A 13,792-nucleotide genomic window follows, 5' to 3' on the forward strand; every position below is an offset into this window, starting at 1 on the left:
CACACAGAATTGACCCAGATACACTACATACATTGACATATACAGTAGTGTTCAAAAAATAGCAGTCCAACATCATTAACCTGATAAATCACTGTTTTTAGTAGAAGTGATATTTCTACATAGCAAATAATTTACTTGAAAGTGTAGTAGAGTAATAAAAACAAAACAAACCCAACAATTAGGACATGCATGCCACTCATTCTGAGTAATTGAAGCATTGATTGAAAGGGGGTTGTTCAAAATAATAGCAGTGAGGAGTTCAATTGGTGAAGTCATTCATTCTGCAGAAGAACAGGTGTCAATTTTGGCCCTTATTTAAGGTAGGAGGGGGGCAAATGTTGCACAGGTTGGTCATAGCGCATTTGAAATACTGGGGAAAATAGGTTGTTCCAGACATTGTTCTGATAAACAGCGTACTTTGATAAAAAAGTTGATTTTAGAGGAAAAAACATACAGAGAAGTGCAGCAAATTATTGGCTGCTCAGCTAAAATGATCTCAAATGCCTTGAAGTAACAACCAAAACCTAAAAGATGCGGAAGGAAGCGTGGAACTACTGTTTAAAAGGATTGAAGAATAGCCAAAATGGCAAAGGTTCAGCCAATGATCACCTCCAGAAAGATCAAGGAACATCTGAAGTTTCCAGTAAGTACAGAAGATGATTAAGTGAAGCCAATTTACCAGCAAGAACTCCTTGCAAAGTTAAGAAAAAGACGTGTCCTGAATGGGGTAAAATTTGCCAAGGAACACATTGACTGGTCCAAAGAGAAATGGCTCAACATTTTGTGGACTGGTAAAAGCAAAATTGTTCTATTTGGATCTAGTGGCTGTAGACAGTATGTCAGACGACCCCCGAGCACTGAATTCAAGCCACAGTACACTGTGAAGACAGTAAAGCATGGTGGTACAAAATGATGATATGGGGATGTTTTTCATACCATGGTGTTACGTCTATTTATCACATACGAGGGATCATGGATCAGTTTAAATATATCAGAATACTTGAGGAGATCATGTTGCCCTATGTCGAAGAAGAAATGTGCTTAAAATGGGTGTTTCAACATGACAATGACCCAAAACATCTTGGTTACAGACAAACAAGATTGAGGTAATAGAGTGACCAGAACAATCTCCTGACTTCAATCCCACAGAGAACTTGTGGGCTGATATCTGAAGCGCGTTTTTTTTAGGCAAAATCCAAAATTGCAGAAGAACTGTGGAATGTAGTGTAATCATCCTGGACTGGAATACCTGTTCAGAGGTGCCAGAAGTTGGTCGACTCCATGCAACACAGATCTCGGAAATAATTGTTATGTCACTAAATATTAGTTCAGTAATTTAAAGTAAAGTGAAACCTCAAAAATTTTTTCAGTTCATACATTAATTTTTTGAGTTTTTAAAGAAAAATCCTGGCACTGCTATTTTTTTGAACACTACTGTATAACAGCTTCTTCTTGAAATATACCAACATACGGTACAATGAAATTCTTTCTTTGCGTATCCCAGCTTGTTTGAAAGCTGGGATTAGAACACAGGGTCAGCCATCGGACAGCGCCTCTGGAGCAGAGAGCGTTGAGGACCTTGCTCAAGGACCCAACAGTGGCTGCAATAGACCAAAGTTCTATCCACTAGGCTACCACTGTCCCCGTTTTAAATTTAGGTTTTGCCCAATCAATGAATGTTTCTCTTTTTCCTGTGGAGTATTCAATCATCTGTGTATGGGATTAAGTAATTAAGTAACTCATTAAAAAAATGATATTTGGGAAATTGTAGGTGTCACAATTATGTGCATCTCTGAATCTGAGTCTTAATTATAAAAATAAGAAGAAATTTAAAAGCATTCCACAATATAGAATGTTCTTAGATAATCTTTTCCTACAGGATTTTGAGGAATCCTCTTGTAAGGTTCAGATAAGGTTTTTAAAGTTCAAACTGAGACAATGTTTACAAAGACAATCAACCGTCCCTTCAATACCAATCACCTGTACTGATTACAGCACTTACCTTAAGGCAAGTTGATCCCGCTTATTTTAGGTCTGTGGGCTTGTTTGAGACGAGTAAGAAACTCACACTAAGTCAGGAGTTGTCTTTTATCGCATCTGAGAGGCAATCTCTCATTCGCTTAATTATAATAAACAGTTACAAATAAAACACTGATTACAATAATTCTTGAAAATAAAACTTACATTCTCCTCTGAGAATTCTACTCTATTACACACTCTATTGCTAAGAAATAGGCAAACAATATCTATATCCCTATAAGTAATATAACTCAAGCAATGAACCTACAATGGTCAATAATTCTATGCTCTAAGCAATCAAAGAAATTAAAGACGAAGTATACTCCTGAACATTCCTTTTTATAGCCTCATAGTGGGGTTAGCTTTGAGTAAATAAATTGTGGTTTTGAAGCTAAAACATGTTCAGCAAATATATTTGAACATTTTACACTCATTAATTATGCACTGTAACATGCTGGTTTGAACTTTTTACAAACCACTTCCTTTACCAGTCATTCATTCTCATCTTGCTAACCCATGAGACAGATCATCTTCATAACACCCATCTTCATAACATGAGTTAGCTCTGTGAGGCGGATTTATTCGTTGCATGAAGCACCACCTTGCCTCAATACCTTGGGTTATTTGCTGTAGGTGTCTCATCTGCATCTGCAGCGTATTCGCTAGACTAGGGCGGAAGCCTTGTCTTGTGGTTTGTTGTATTCTCTGCCAGGTGTCAGTGAGCTGCCTTTTTAGATTCATGATTTCAAAATTCAGCTGAGCAGCCACATCCTCTCCTCTGCGTCTGACCCCTCTTTGCCTGGTCTGCAGTTTTTGCTTTTGTTCACGCCTCTTTTGCTTCTTCTTGTCTACAGCAGTCTATAATTAATGTTTAATTGGCATATAAGCATATATATATATATATATATATATATATATATATATATATATATTTGGGTATGTTACATTTTCCCCAACAACAACCATGGCAAAGGTTTGATGCTGTGCTTATTCAACCTTTTTATATGGATTTGTTTGTATGTTATTGAGAAGTGAACTACTATAAGATTAAATCATGACCCACTTTCAGCTTCTTGGCAAATACAGTTGGACTAGATTAGGATTGAATATTTTTATGTTTAAACTCATCTATCCTTTTTACAAAAAAAACTCTTAACTGTTTGCCATGGGAAATTGGGCTGACAGGTGACTGCATTACTGGAGCAGAAACACTGCACTCCACATGACTGCCAGGAAACTCTGAGAACACAGGGACAGCATCAGAGAAAAAAAAAACTAAAGAGTTCTTATGTGCAAATCCACCAGCAGCTCAATTTACCAGCAAGTACAACCCAAAAACCACAGAAACCAGGCTTGAGTATGGCAGGTATGGACGTCACAATAACAGCACTAACTTATTGAGCTCATAAGTGTTGCCTAATTTTATTGTCACTGTCTAAAACCTAATAAATATAAACTCCCTTTTATTATTGTACATGCACATGTACTTCTGAGATTCAGTTCTGCATGTAACAAAAATCATCTGTTTTCTGAAATCTCTATCAGGCTATTCTAACAGGCAGTGTTCTGTTAGTTCAGAATGGTAAGGTACAGTTGGTGTGTACTTACATAAATACATGGACATATGGTTCCTGCGTACTCAGCATTTATCTGGCCTGTCTTACCACTCCCCTGCTGACTCACTTTTGGATTCAAGCTACAGGAATTCATGTTATGTAATGAAGGTGCTTTGTAATCGATACGTCAGAGAATCAAATAATCTAGAAATATATAGATATAAGCTTAAGACACTTTTTAAGATAAGACATTATGGATACCATCTATTGCCACTACCAATGATGTTTATAAACTGGTGCTGTTGGGTTTTTATAGAGATATTTTGTAGTATTTTAGCTTTTTCTTTAAATTAAATAAAAGTTATTACTATTATTTATGTTTTATTACAATTGAATCATTGCACCAAGACAGTATTAATATTAACTTACATAATACTTAAAAAAGAAAAAGAAGTATTTTATAATAATACATTAGTAAAAATAATAATAATATATAATATATAATAATAACAATAATAATTTAATATTCCTATTATTATTCCTTGCTATTATTATTATTGTTATTATTATTTTATAATTATTATAATTATTATTTTTATTTTATTATTTTTTTAATCTGGTACCAGCCCAAAGAAGATTTTTTTATCTAGACATTTTAAGAGCTTACATTTGTTAGGGCAATTTAATTTATAGAAGGTATATTAAGATATAGGCCAATATTTATGAAATAATTAAATGCAACATCAATGTCTATTACTTGTTGGAAGTAAACAACATCAATAGATAAATACCTACCCTAAATAATGCAATTTCAGTACTTTGGCTGGGACCTAACTGATTGAAATATTTAATAATTATGCACTCGGGTGGTATTACACTAGCCCACCACCACTGAGATTTGGGTTTCAATCTCAGGGGTGCTATCAGCCAGCATGGCATCTACACAGACATGATTGGGTATGTCTAAGATGGGTGTGTCCATAGCCTTACAATGTATTGGCACCCTGTCCAGGGAATTCCTGCCTTGCAAAACTCCAGCAGCGCTGCTGTGTCTTATCCACTCATACCAGCACAATATGTCCAGCACCATGTCAGTGTCACTGCAGTGCTGAGGATGATCCACCACCTAAACACTCTGTGGGGGTCCTGACCATTGAAGATCAGCATGAAAGGGGGCTAACAAAGCATGCAGAGAAACAGATGGACTACAGTCAGTAATTGTAGAACTACAAAGTGCTTCTACATGATAAGTGGAGCTGAATGAACAGTAGAAACAAGGTGGTTTTAATGTTATGGCTGATCAGCATATATATATATATATATATATATATATATACTGTATATATATATATATATATATATATATATATATAGAGAGAGAGAGATAGATAGAGAGATAGACAGACAGACAGACAGACAGATAGATAGATGACAAACAATCGGTACGTGCGTGATCATGAACAGATTAGTTTCTTAATCAGGCCATTGTGAGTCCGTACTGTTCACCAGTTAGTAAAATAGCGCCATCTACCGAATAGAAGACAAAAATACGAGTAAAGCTAAACATTAGCACACGCCATTCCACAACTATAGACAATAATATAAGGTTAAACTAATATAAATATTTAACCATGTTTGTGTTTTGGTCGTTTTTTTTATTTAATATACTTTAAGTGCATATATCCACATATTAAAATGTAGATGTGTAAAGGTTACAATAATACACAATGTTGAAACATAGGCTTAGCTATCACTGCTGAAAAGTTTAGCAGCTCTTTTTATTATTAAAATTTTGACGTTGGTTTGGAGCATTTATCAGAGCAAGTAGTAATCACAGTATAGGAACTTTCTAAAGTTTTAAAGCACAAATGCTGCCTACAGTTAAGATACAGGAACTTTGGGGATTCAAGGACAATTCATCTTGGGCCAAAAGTGAATATTTATTAGGATTTTAACGTCATGTTTTACACACTTTGGTTACATTCATGACAGAAACGATAGTTACTGGTTACACAAGATTAATCAGTTCACAAGTTTAATGTCAAACACAGTCATGGACAATTTTGTATCTCCAATTCACATCACTAGCACGTCTTGGACTGTGGGAGGAAACTGAAGCTCCCAGAGGAAACCCACACAGACACGGGGAGAACATGCAAGGTATGGTATTTCTGCACTGTGCCCAGTGATTCCCGGTGAAACCAGGGCTGCCTCGACCCTGACGGGGATAAAGCGGTTGATGCAAAAGAAAAGAAATGTATTAGATGTTACAAATAACTGATTGTCCCATTAATTGAGAAACACTGAGGTAAACAGGTGACAATTCAAATGCTCAACGTTTTTTCAAACCGTTATTATTGAGAGCCGCTGTGGTGAAAACAATCAAACGACAACAGCGTCTACTGTAAAACTTTATAATATTTTAATATACATCAAAAAGTACAGTACATTTCAAGAGGCTTCTAACAAGGCAGCAACAACTTTGCCCCAATTTACCCAGAGCAAACCAGGGCATTTCATGTTCTTCGCAGCACCAAAGCACACTGGGATTTTGGCAACTAACATACCATACAAACATTTACATACACTCACATACAACAACAAAAAAAATCAGTGAGAACAGATTCTACAGTGTACATAAATATAAAGAGACTAAAGAAAAGCTAACATGGTGTTTCAGAAGGATATACACAGGTGACGAGAGAAGCGTGTAACAATAGATGGTTGCTGTGAAATATTAAAAAAATGGGAGTATAATGTTCCATATTGCATCCAGTGGGCATTAGAATAAAATGAATGAAAGGCTAAAGACTACATGTTACAGTAATAACCGTAATGTTCAACAACACTACAATAACTGCAGAATAAACCACTCGTGGTACAATTCTGATTATAATTTCATAGTGGATTTGTAAGCATATAAAAACCAGCCTTTATTATCCAAACAGGTTCGGTGACTTCGATTCAGAACATCTTTGTAGCCTGGAAAGGTAAAAACATGAAGAAGTGGATGGAGAACAAACTGAATTCATGGTTTATCAAAATGTCCAACAGCCAACTTTTATACATTTTACTTCATTTGTTTCCCCAAAATTCAGTGGCTGCTGATTAACATCCTGTATCTAAAGTACCCCAACATATCCCAGTTCAGTCTGGGACTGCAAGGGCATCATGACCTAAAGTTAACCACTGCCTCTTTTTATTTGCAGCTCCTATAAACTTCTCAGGCCAATCAAAATACTTGAAAGGGGCTGATAAATTGCCCCATACTGGATAGGACAGGAATGACATCTCTCTACCATCCACAAAACCAGCTAAGTAACTCATGATAAAGACTAAAGCCAGACGTTCACATTTTAGTTCATAGCTTGAACAGGCAGCATAACGCCAGTGTTTTTAAAAATTCCCAATTACAACTCCGCTGCCACTTTCACTACTTCTGTTCTGGCCTAGGAGGGCCATAGACATTTACATTTACATTTTCAGCATTTAGCAGACGCTTTTATCCAAAGCGACTTACACAGTTAGCAGAACACAATGAACAATTGAGGGTTAAGGGCCTTGCTCAGGGACCCAACAGTGGCAACTTGGTGATGGCGGGGCTTGAACCGGCAACCTTTCGTTTACTAGTCCAGTACCTTAACCACTGAGCTATCACTGACCATCACATCCCACTGATTCCAGTCCAGTGTTGGGTTCCCACACACAGATACTGTATGTATCACGTATGGAGAGACACATTAAGCTCCATGTGACGACCCCCTCCCCCATCGGAACGGCAGTTTTTGTGGATGCCTGGCTCACGCAGTTCTGCTGAGATTCAAACTCACAAGTTTGCTAGTTCCACCCAAATTATGCATTTGAGGATTTTTTTTGCCTTTTTCCCCCTAAAGCACTGGCATTACGCAGCCTCTTCCCAGTTCATTCCAGGATGGACACATGCCAGCTGCTGAAAACGTTTTTCAACCAAGTCAGCCTAGATCAGGTTTTTTCCAAGTGACCCACATTTTGTCCATGATCGTTTTACACGGCTCACGTACACGAGCAATGTTTAACATTGAGCCTCCACGGATGGGCATTCACGTACAAGTTTATTTCATTCTTATTACCCATTTTTTCGGCCCTTTGAAAAACCCTGGCCTAGACCAACTTTAAAAGTGAACTCACGATTCCTGCTGTGTGTATAACATCTCTGTATTAACTGCACACATTTATTGGCTCTACTCTCAGTCATAATCAAAATATCATCTTACAAATCATAATCAATGTATGTCCTGTTCATTTGTAATCTCTCTCTTCATTTGTAAAACTGATAAAACTGTTTAGTTGTGGCTAAGATTAGGGTTGCAGTGCTAAGCCTTTTTCACGGTTCTTATCATGGCAAACATGAAAATATCTTGAGAACATGATGAAACTGAATTGTTGCAAGATTAATGGCCGAAGCTCTGCGATGGACTGCCACCCTGTCCAGAAACGAGTTCCTGGCTTTCTCCAAGTGATTTCTGTAGGAGCCAGACCAGGATGAAGCAGTTGAAGTTTGTTTTGTATCGGGGGCGCATTATAAAAAAAAAATGATAACCAAATAAAGAGCCATGAAGTTTACACATTTACCCCGGTGACCTGGAAGCACATGGATCACCAAATTTTTTTTAATCACATTTTTGCATTTATATTGCATTAAGAATCTAAACAATAAGCTAAGGGTAATGCTCCTTAATTTGTATGCTTCTGGCGGTATAAACTACCCTACACCAGGCAGTGGTAACTCAGTGGTTAGAGTACTGGACTAGTAAACAGAAGCTTTCTGGTTTAAGCACGTTCACTGTCAGGTTACCATTGTTGGACCCCTGAGCAAGACCCTTAACCCTCAGTTGCTTAGATTGTATTCAGTAAAAACTGTGAGTGGCTCTGAATGAAAGTGTATGTGTAAATGCACAGCCTGTGGAAGATTATTTTGGGTAATGTGTGAACTGTAAATTGATCTGATATTACTGTTAGCAAAATCAGCCTGAATTGCACCGAATTCTACTTTTCTTTTTTTTTTTACAGGTTACTTAGGTGAAATTAGGAAAATACCACCTTAAAAAGACGTTACACCTTCAATGTTTTAGCCATTATACAAATATGGGTCTTTGCGATGGATTAAAACCCTGTGCCGAATGAATTCTTGCCATGTGCTGAATACACTACAGCTCTGATCAGCATTCCTACAAGAAATCCTCAAGAGATCTTTGTTTCGAAAAATCCCCATTTGCAGCTATAACAGTCGTAACTTTTCTGAGAAGTTTTTCCAATTGAGTTTGGAGTGTGTCTGTGAAAATTTGTGCTCGCTTGTAAGGTGGATGAGAAGGCCTGGCGTGTGAACAATGTTTTAATTTGTCCCAGATGTAATAAGAGGGGTTGAGGTCAGGGCTCTGTGAAGAGAACAGTAGGGTATCGTAATCATGCAGCGTACTGTGACAGGCTGGGTCCACCCAGCCGCTTCTACTAGAGCCTGGTTCTTTAAAGTTTTCGCTGTTGCGACAGTAAAAACATGCCCTAAAGGAAAAGCATGTGGAAATGCAAGTTACCCCAAAAAAAGTGCACCATAGTGATCAAACCTGATGAGTGGAATGGCATTCAGGCTTTGCAGACATATGCCCTATTGGTTCTCTTTGGCATCCCCATCGGAGCAGGCAGCGTCCCACGTGAATTTTATATTCAGGCCAGTAAGAATTCTGTGACAACTGTCAAGGTGTTTGATTCTGATGATAGCACTAATGATCAAAACTGATTACTGATTCTGTTCCGACATCCAGCAGATATACATACATCTTCTAACGTACGCATTAAGTCGTGTTTTTTGCTGGAACATGACAAACCAGTGGTTTTCATAAAGAACTGCCACAGAACTTGGGATATACTGATCAGTCTAGACCCATAATTTAGCTTGTAGTGCTACTACAGAAGCAGTATTGGTAATACTAATGTCAAAAAAGATCTAGCGTCTGGAACAGGACTGAGTCGATAGCTGTTACAGGTGGAGGACAAAATCATGGAAACTTGAAAGTGAAAAATACAAACAGCTGCTACTGTGTGATTGTCCTTGTTCTAGTTGGTTCTATCAAAAGCCAGTTAGCAGCATCTAAATGCTAGGAAAGAACTAAACTGGTATGCTAGTTTAAGGAGCAGTTTCCAAATGACAGTGAATAATCTGTGTTGGAATTACAGGGCTGCCGTTCAGAGACCTGGTGCATAACTTGGTGTAAAGAGCAGAAATCTAGGACCCCTGAGGAACTCGCTAGATGTTAGGAGGATGCTAAATGATGCCGGTAAGTGGTCCATAATGGTACAGGAAAGCCATCTCGATTATTACAAACAATTTGTTTGAGGATTTTAACTGGCAACAAATATATTAAACCTTTATATGATGAATGGACTAGAAACGGCTCTTCTTGCAGAATGCTTCAACATAGCCAGACACGGAGCCTTCAGGAGCACAAACAGCATTAAAGCTGCTGTAGAGATGAAGGCTGTTTCGCCTTTATAATCTTCTTTTAGAGAACGTGTTATTTGTTTCTGATATTTTGCGTACCCCTGCGTCGTGCCTCGATTCAATCAACTGCATGCAGCACAAAGACGCTAAACGGCAGGTTATTCTAATACTAATGTGGACAGGGAATGCACTCTTCGAATGACGAACACTGAGGAGTGAGAGTCGTGTCCAGGGCACGATGGGTGTACAGTGGGTTTCATTGTCATTCTGTAGATTCAAGGAGCACTTTGACGTTTTATGGTACTGAAAAATCATTTCAGGATCCAGACTGTATCAATGCTTTGAAGGTCTTAAACTGGCAATCCATAATAAGTGGATAAAGTCATTTAAACCCAGAACCCAGCAATGAATTGGATCAAACGGAGGCTTTGAAAGTGTCTATTACAATCTACGTATGTGAATGTTGCTGCCCCACTTCTAGCCTATTGGTTGCTGCCCATCACTCTTACTGGTTTGCCAAAGAGAAGCATGTAAACAGTTGGTGGATAAAAAGAAAACAAACATAAAAGAGCACCAGTCTGAAACTTTTCACCCACTACTGGACTAGTAAGCAAACAGCACCACTTCACTCCTCTCTATGGAGTGATCAAAGAGGACTTGAGTGAAGGTATGTACGATGACTTCTGTATTAACCTCACCGTGTTTGTCTGTGTCGGAGTCTTTGCATTCCACTGACCACCAACCAGCTGATCTCTAGGGCCCTTGATCCCCATTGCTGCTGATCTGAAATCAGATTTAGTTGCAGGCCTGTGTCACTACGAGCTACAAAGTGAAACTGACTGGAAATCAGCATCTGCCACTGTTCCTGCTCCTCACTGCTCTGAAGAGCCCTCTACTGGCCGAGTGAGCGAGCGCGTGATGAATGCACGAAGAGATGAATGGACACGAGGTGCTCACTTCCCCCTAAAGGAGTCCGACTCCTCCATGTCCACTTCTTCTAAATCCTCACCATAGTCTTCGTCCACACATTCGTCACTCCACTCATCATCAACCCCATCCCCGTTCTCCTCTTCCTCGCACCCCAGTTCTCCGTAGTCCAGCTCACTGTCCAGCTCGTCTTCGTCGTCTATGAATTCTAGTTCCTCGCCGTCCTCGACCAGCCCCTCCACCACTTCTCCGTCCTCTAATTCACACGGGTCTTCCTCTTTCGTCTGCATTTCTGCATCCTCCACGACCCCGTCCTCGAACGTCTCTCGCTGCCGGCTGAAACGCGCCTGGCCCGGGGTGGGGGGGATGTAGAGCTGAGCGGCGGACAGGGTCAGTCCCGCCGCTGTGTACTCACGGATCTCTCCAGGTTCCAGAGGGTCTGGGCCACAGGGGTCGTGCTCACTGCAGCAGAGCTTGCCGTCCAGCTTGGAGATGAAGAGCATGCTGTCGCGGTGCTGCTTGCAGTACGAGCTCGGGCACATCTCGCAGAAGGACGCTGCCTCCTTGCCACACTCGTTACACTGGTGCCATGGGCACTCCCAGCGACCTGCACACAGTAAATATGAATTCTCAAGTGACTCTCAGCTTAAGGATGGAAACTTCAGGTCAAAAATATACATCTACATAGATAGATAGGTACTTAATTGATCCTTTGCAGGAAATGCCTTTGTTACAGCAGCTCACATCAGACAACCTATTACATACATACAACATCCACTGACTTTAAAAAACACGGGATTATAAATTCACAGGAACATCTATATACATGTAAACATTAGACGTTGGTGTATGCATAGCATACAATAATGGTACGTATTTATTATAAATTATTATGATTTATTGAAGAGGCTGTTAGGAAAGACTTCCTGTAGCGTTCAGTCCAACTTCTAGAAGGAATCAGGGGTCAGAGCACAGTTGTCAGCTATTGTACGGCACCCCTGGAGCTAAGAGGTTCAAAGGTCCAAACAGTGGTGGCATACGAACAACTTTTTGACTGATATGCTCAGAGATCTACACACTGAGCTTTCAAAGTCCATCGGACCGTACATAAGTCAAGTCTCTGCCAGAAAACAGAGTTGGTTAAACTCATAAAAAAATCTGGCAAGTAGCATTTTTCAATCAATCAGAGCCGATTCATTTATTCATTAAACCTTAATTCTGCACAGAAACCACTGCACAGTAAAACAAAAGCTGTGCTCACCTGCAGGTCTTTTGCGCAGGTTAAGGCAGTCAGCGTGGTAAACCTTAGGACAGCCGGGTTTCTTACAGGTGATGATCTGCCCGTTGTCTCCACAGTAGAAACACTCATCCTCTCGTTCCTTCACCGTCGGCAGCTGGTTCTTTTTCTTTACGGAACCTTTCTTCCTTCCCTTGCGGGCCTTGTCCTCTGAAGGTGGCTGGTTCTAAAACGAGTGTTTTGTTAGGTTTGAGGTTTCCATGCTTTAAAAAGATAATAATTGATGCAGGGAGTGTCTTCACTTTTCATTCTTCATGTTTGGTGAGGGGAAAAAACAAGATAATAGCAAAGAATCTTCAGCAGATGCCTACTGACAAAGCATAGAGCAATACTACAGTAAAAAGAGATTCTGGGAGTCTAGCGTAAACAATTCTGGAAACGTATGGATAACATATGAAGGAATCATGATTGGGTATAAAAGGAGGATCTACCAAATGGTCAAATTTTACAAGCATTGATGGGTCGTGGCTCATCATGTTGTGCTTCAGGAGAAAATTGTCAATCAGTTTAAAACCATTTCTCAATGCAATTTTGTATAATAATTTAGTTTTTTTTACCATCTACTGTTCATAATATTGTGATAAGATTCTGTAAATCAAGAGAGATCTTAGTCTGTGTAGGGCAAAGCCAGTAACCACTGTTAAATGTGCATGACCTTCATTTACATTAAAATTTTCAGCATTTAGCAGACGCTTTTATCCAAAGCGACTTACACAGTGAGCTGAACACGATGAGCAATTGAGGGTTAGGGGCCTTGCTCAGGGACCCAACAGTGGCAACTTGGTGGTGGCGGGGCTTGAACCGGCAACCTTCTGCTTACTAGTCCAGTACCTTAACCACTGAGCTATCACTGCCCACCTTCAAGCCCTCAGATGACCATGTACCCTGGACAAACCACTTTAGGTCACAATGTACCAATCCATTTCTCTGGTATCCTTGATAGTCTGATCCATAGTCTGTCCATAAATAATAATCATGCTGTGTGTTGTACCTTTGGTCGGACACCCAGGAAACCGCTGCAATTCGGTGCCCCACATTTACACACAGTCTTGCCGCTACCCACACACTCCAGGTTATAGTTAAAGGTGAGCTCCACACCTGGACAGAGAAACAGTTTACACACAGACATTATGCAAGAAAAAGACATTTTGAGAACGTCAGTTTTACTATCATGGTCCATCCAGGTTTCATTTCATTCATTTATTTGTTTACTAGGATTTTAACGTCATGTTTTACACACTGGTTACATTCATGACAGGAACGGTAGTTACTCATTACACAAGATTCATCAGTTCAGATTCGATGTCAAACACAGTCATGGATAATTTTGTATTTAGTTCACCTCACTTGCACGTCTTTGGACTGTGGGAGGAAACCGGAGCACCCGCAGGAAACCCACGCAGACACGGGGAGAACATGCACACACCACACAGAAAGGACCCGGACCGCCCCGCCTGAGAATCAAAACCAGGACCTTCTTGCTGTGAGGCGACTGTGCTACCCACCGAGCCACTGCGC

At 39.7% G+C, this 13,792-nt stretch overlaps 1 protein-coding gene across 3 annotated transcripts in view; it reads right to left on the reverse strand.

Moving 5' to 3' along the window:
- Positions 1 to 5,973: 5,973 nt before the first annotated feature.
- The window catches only part of nsd1a (nuclear receptor binding SET domain protein 1a), a 47,941-nt gene continuing 40,122 nt past the window's right edge, over positions 5,974 to 13,792 (reverse strand). For all 3 annotated transcript variants that reach the window (XM_062986716.1, XM_062986558.1, XM_062986638.1), the window contains exons 22-25: positions 13,266 to 13,372; positions 12,239 to 12,440; positions 10,749 to 11,584; positions 5,974 to 6,557 (exon numbers count right to left, since the gene is read on the reverse strand). In XM_062986716.1, coding sequence (XP_062842786.1) covers positions 11,004 to 11,584; positions 12,239 to 12,440; positions 13,266 to 13,372 — 890 coding nt within the window. In that variant the 3' untranslated portion in view covers positions 5,974 to 6,557; positions 10,749 to 11,003. The remainder of the gene's footprint in view (positions 6,558 to 10,748; positions 11,585 to 12,238; positions 12,441 to 13,265; positions 13,373 to 13,792) is intronic.

This window comes from Trichomycterus rosablanca, chromosome 1, assembly GCF_030014385.1.
Source record: "Trichomycterus rosablanca isolate fTriRos1 chromosome 1, fTriRos1.hap1, whole genome shotgun sequence".
NCBI classification, from domain to species: domain Eukaryota; kingdom Metazoa; phylum Chordata; class Actinopteri; order Siluriformes; family Trichomycteridae; genus Trichomycterus; species Trichomycterus rosablanca.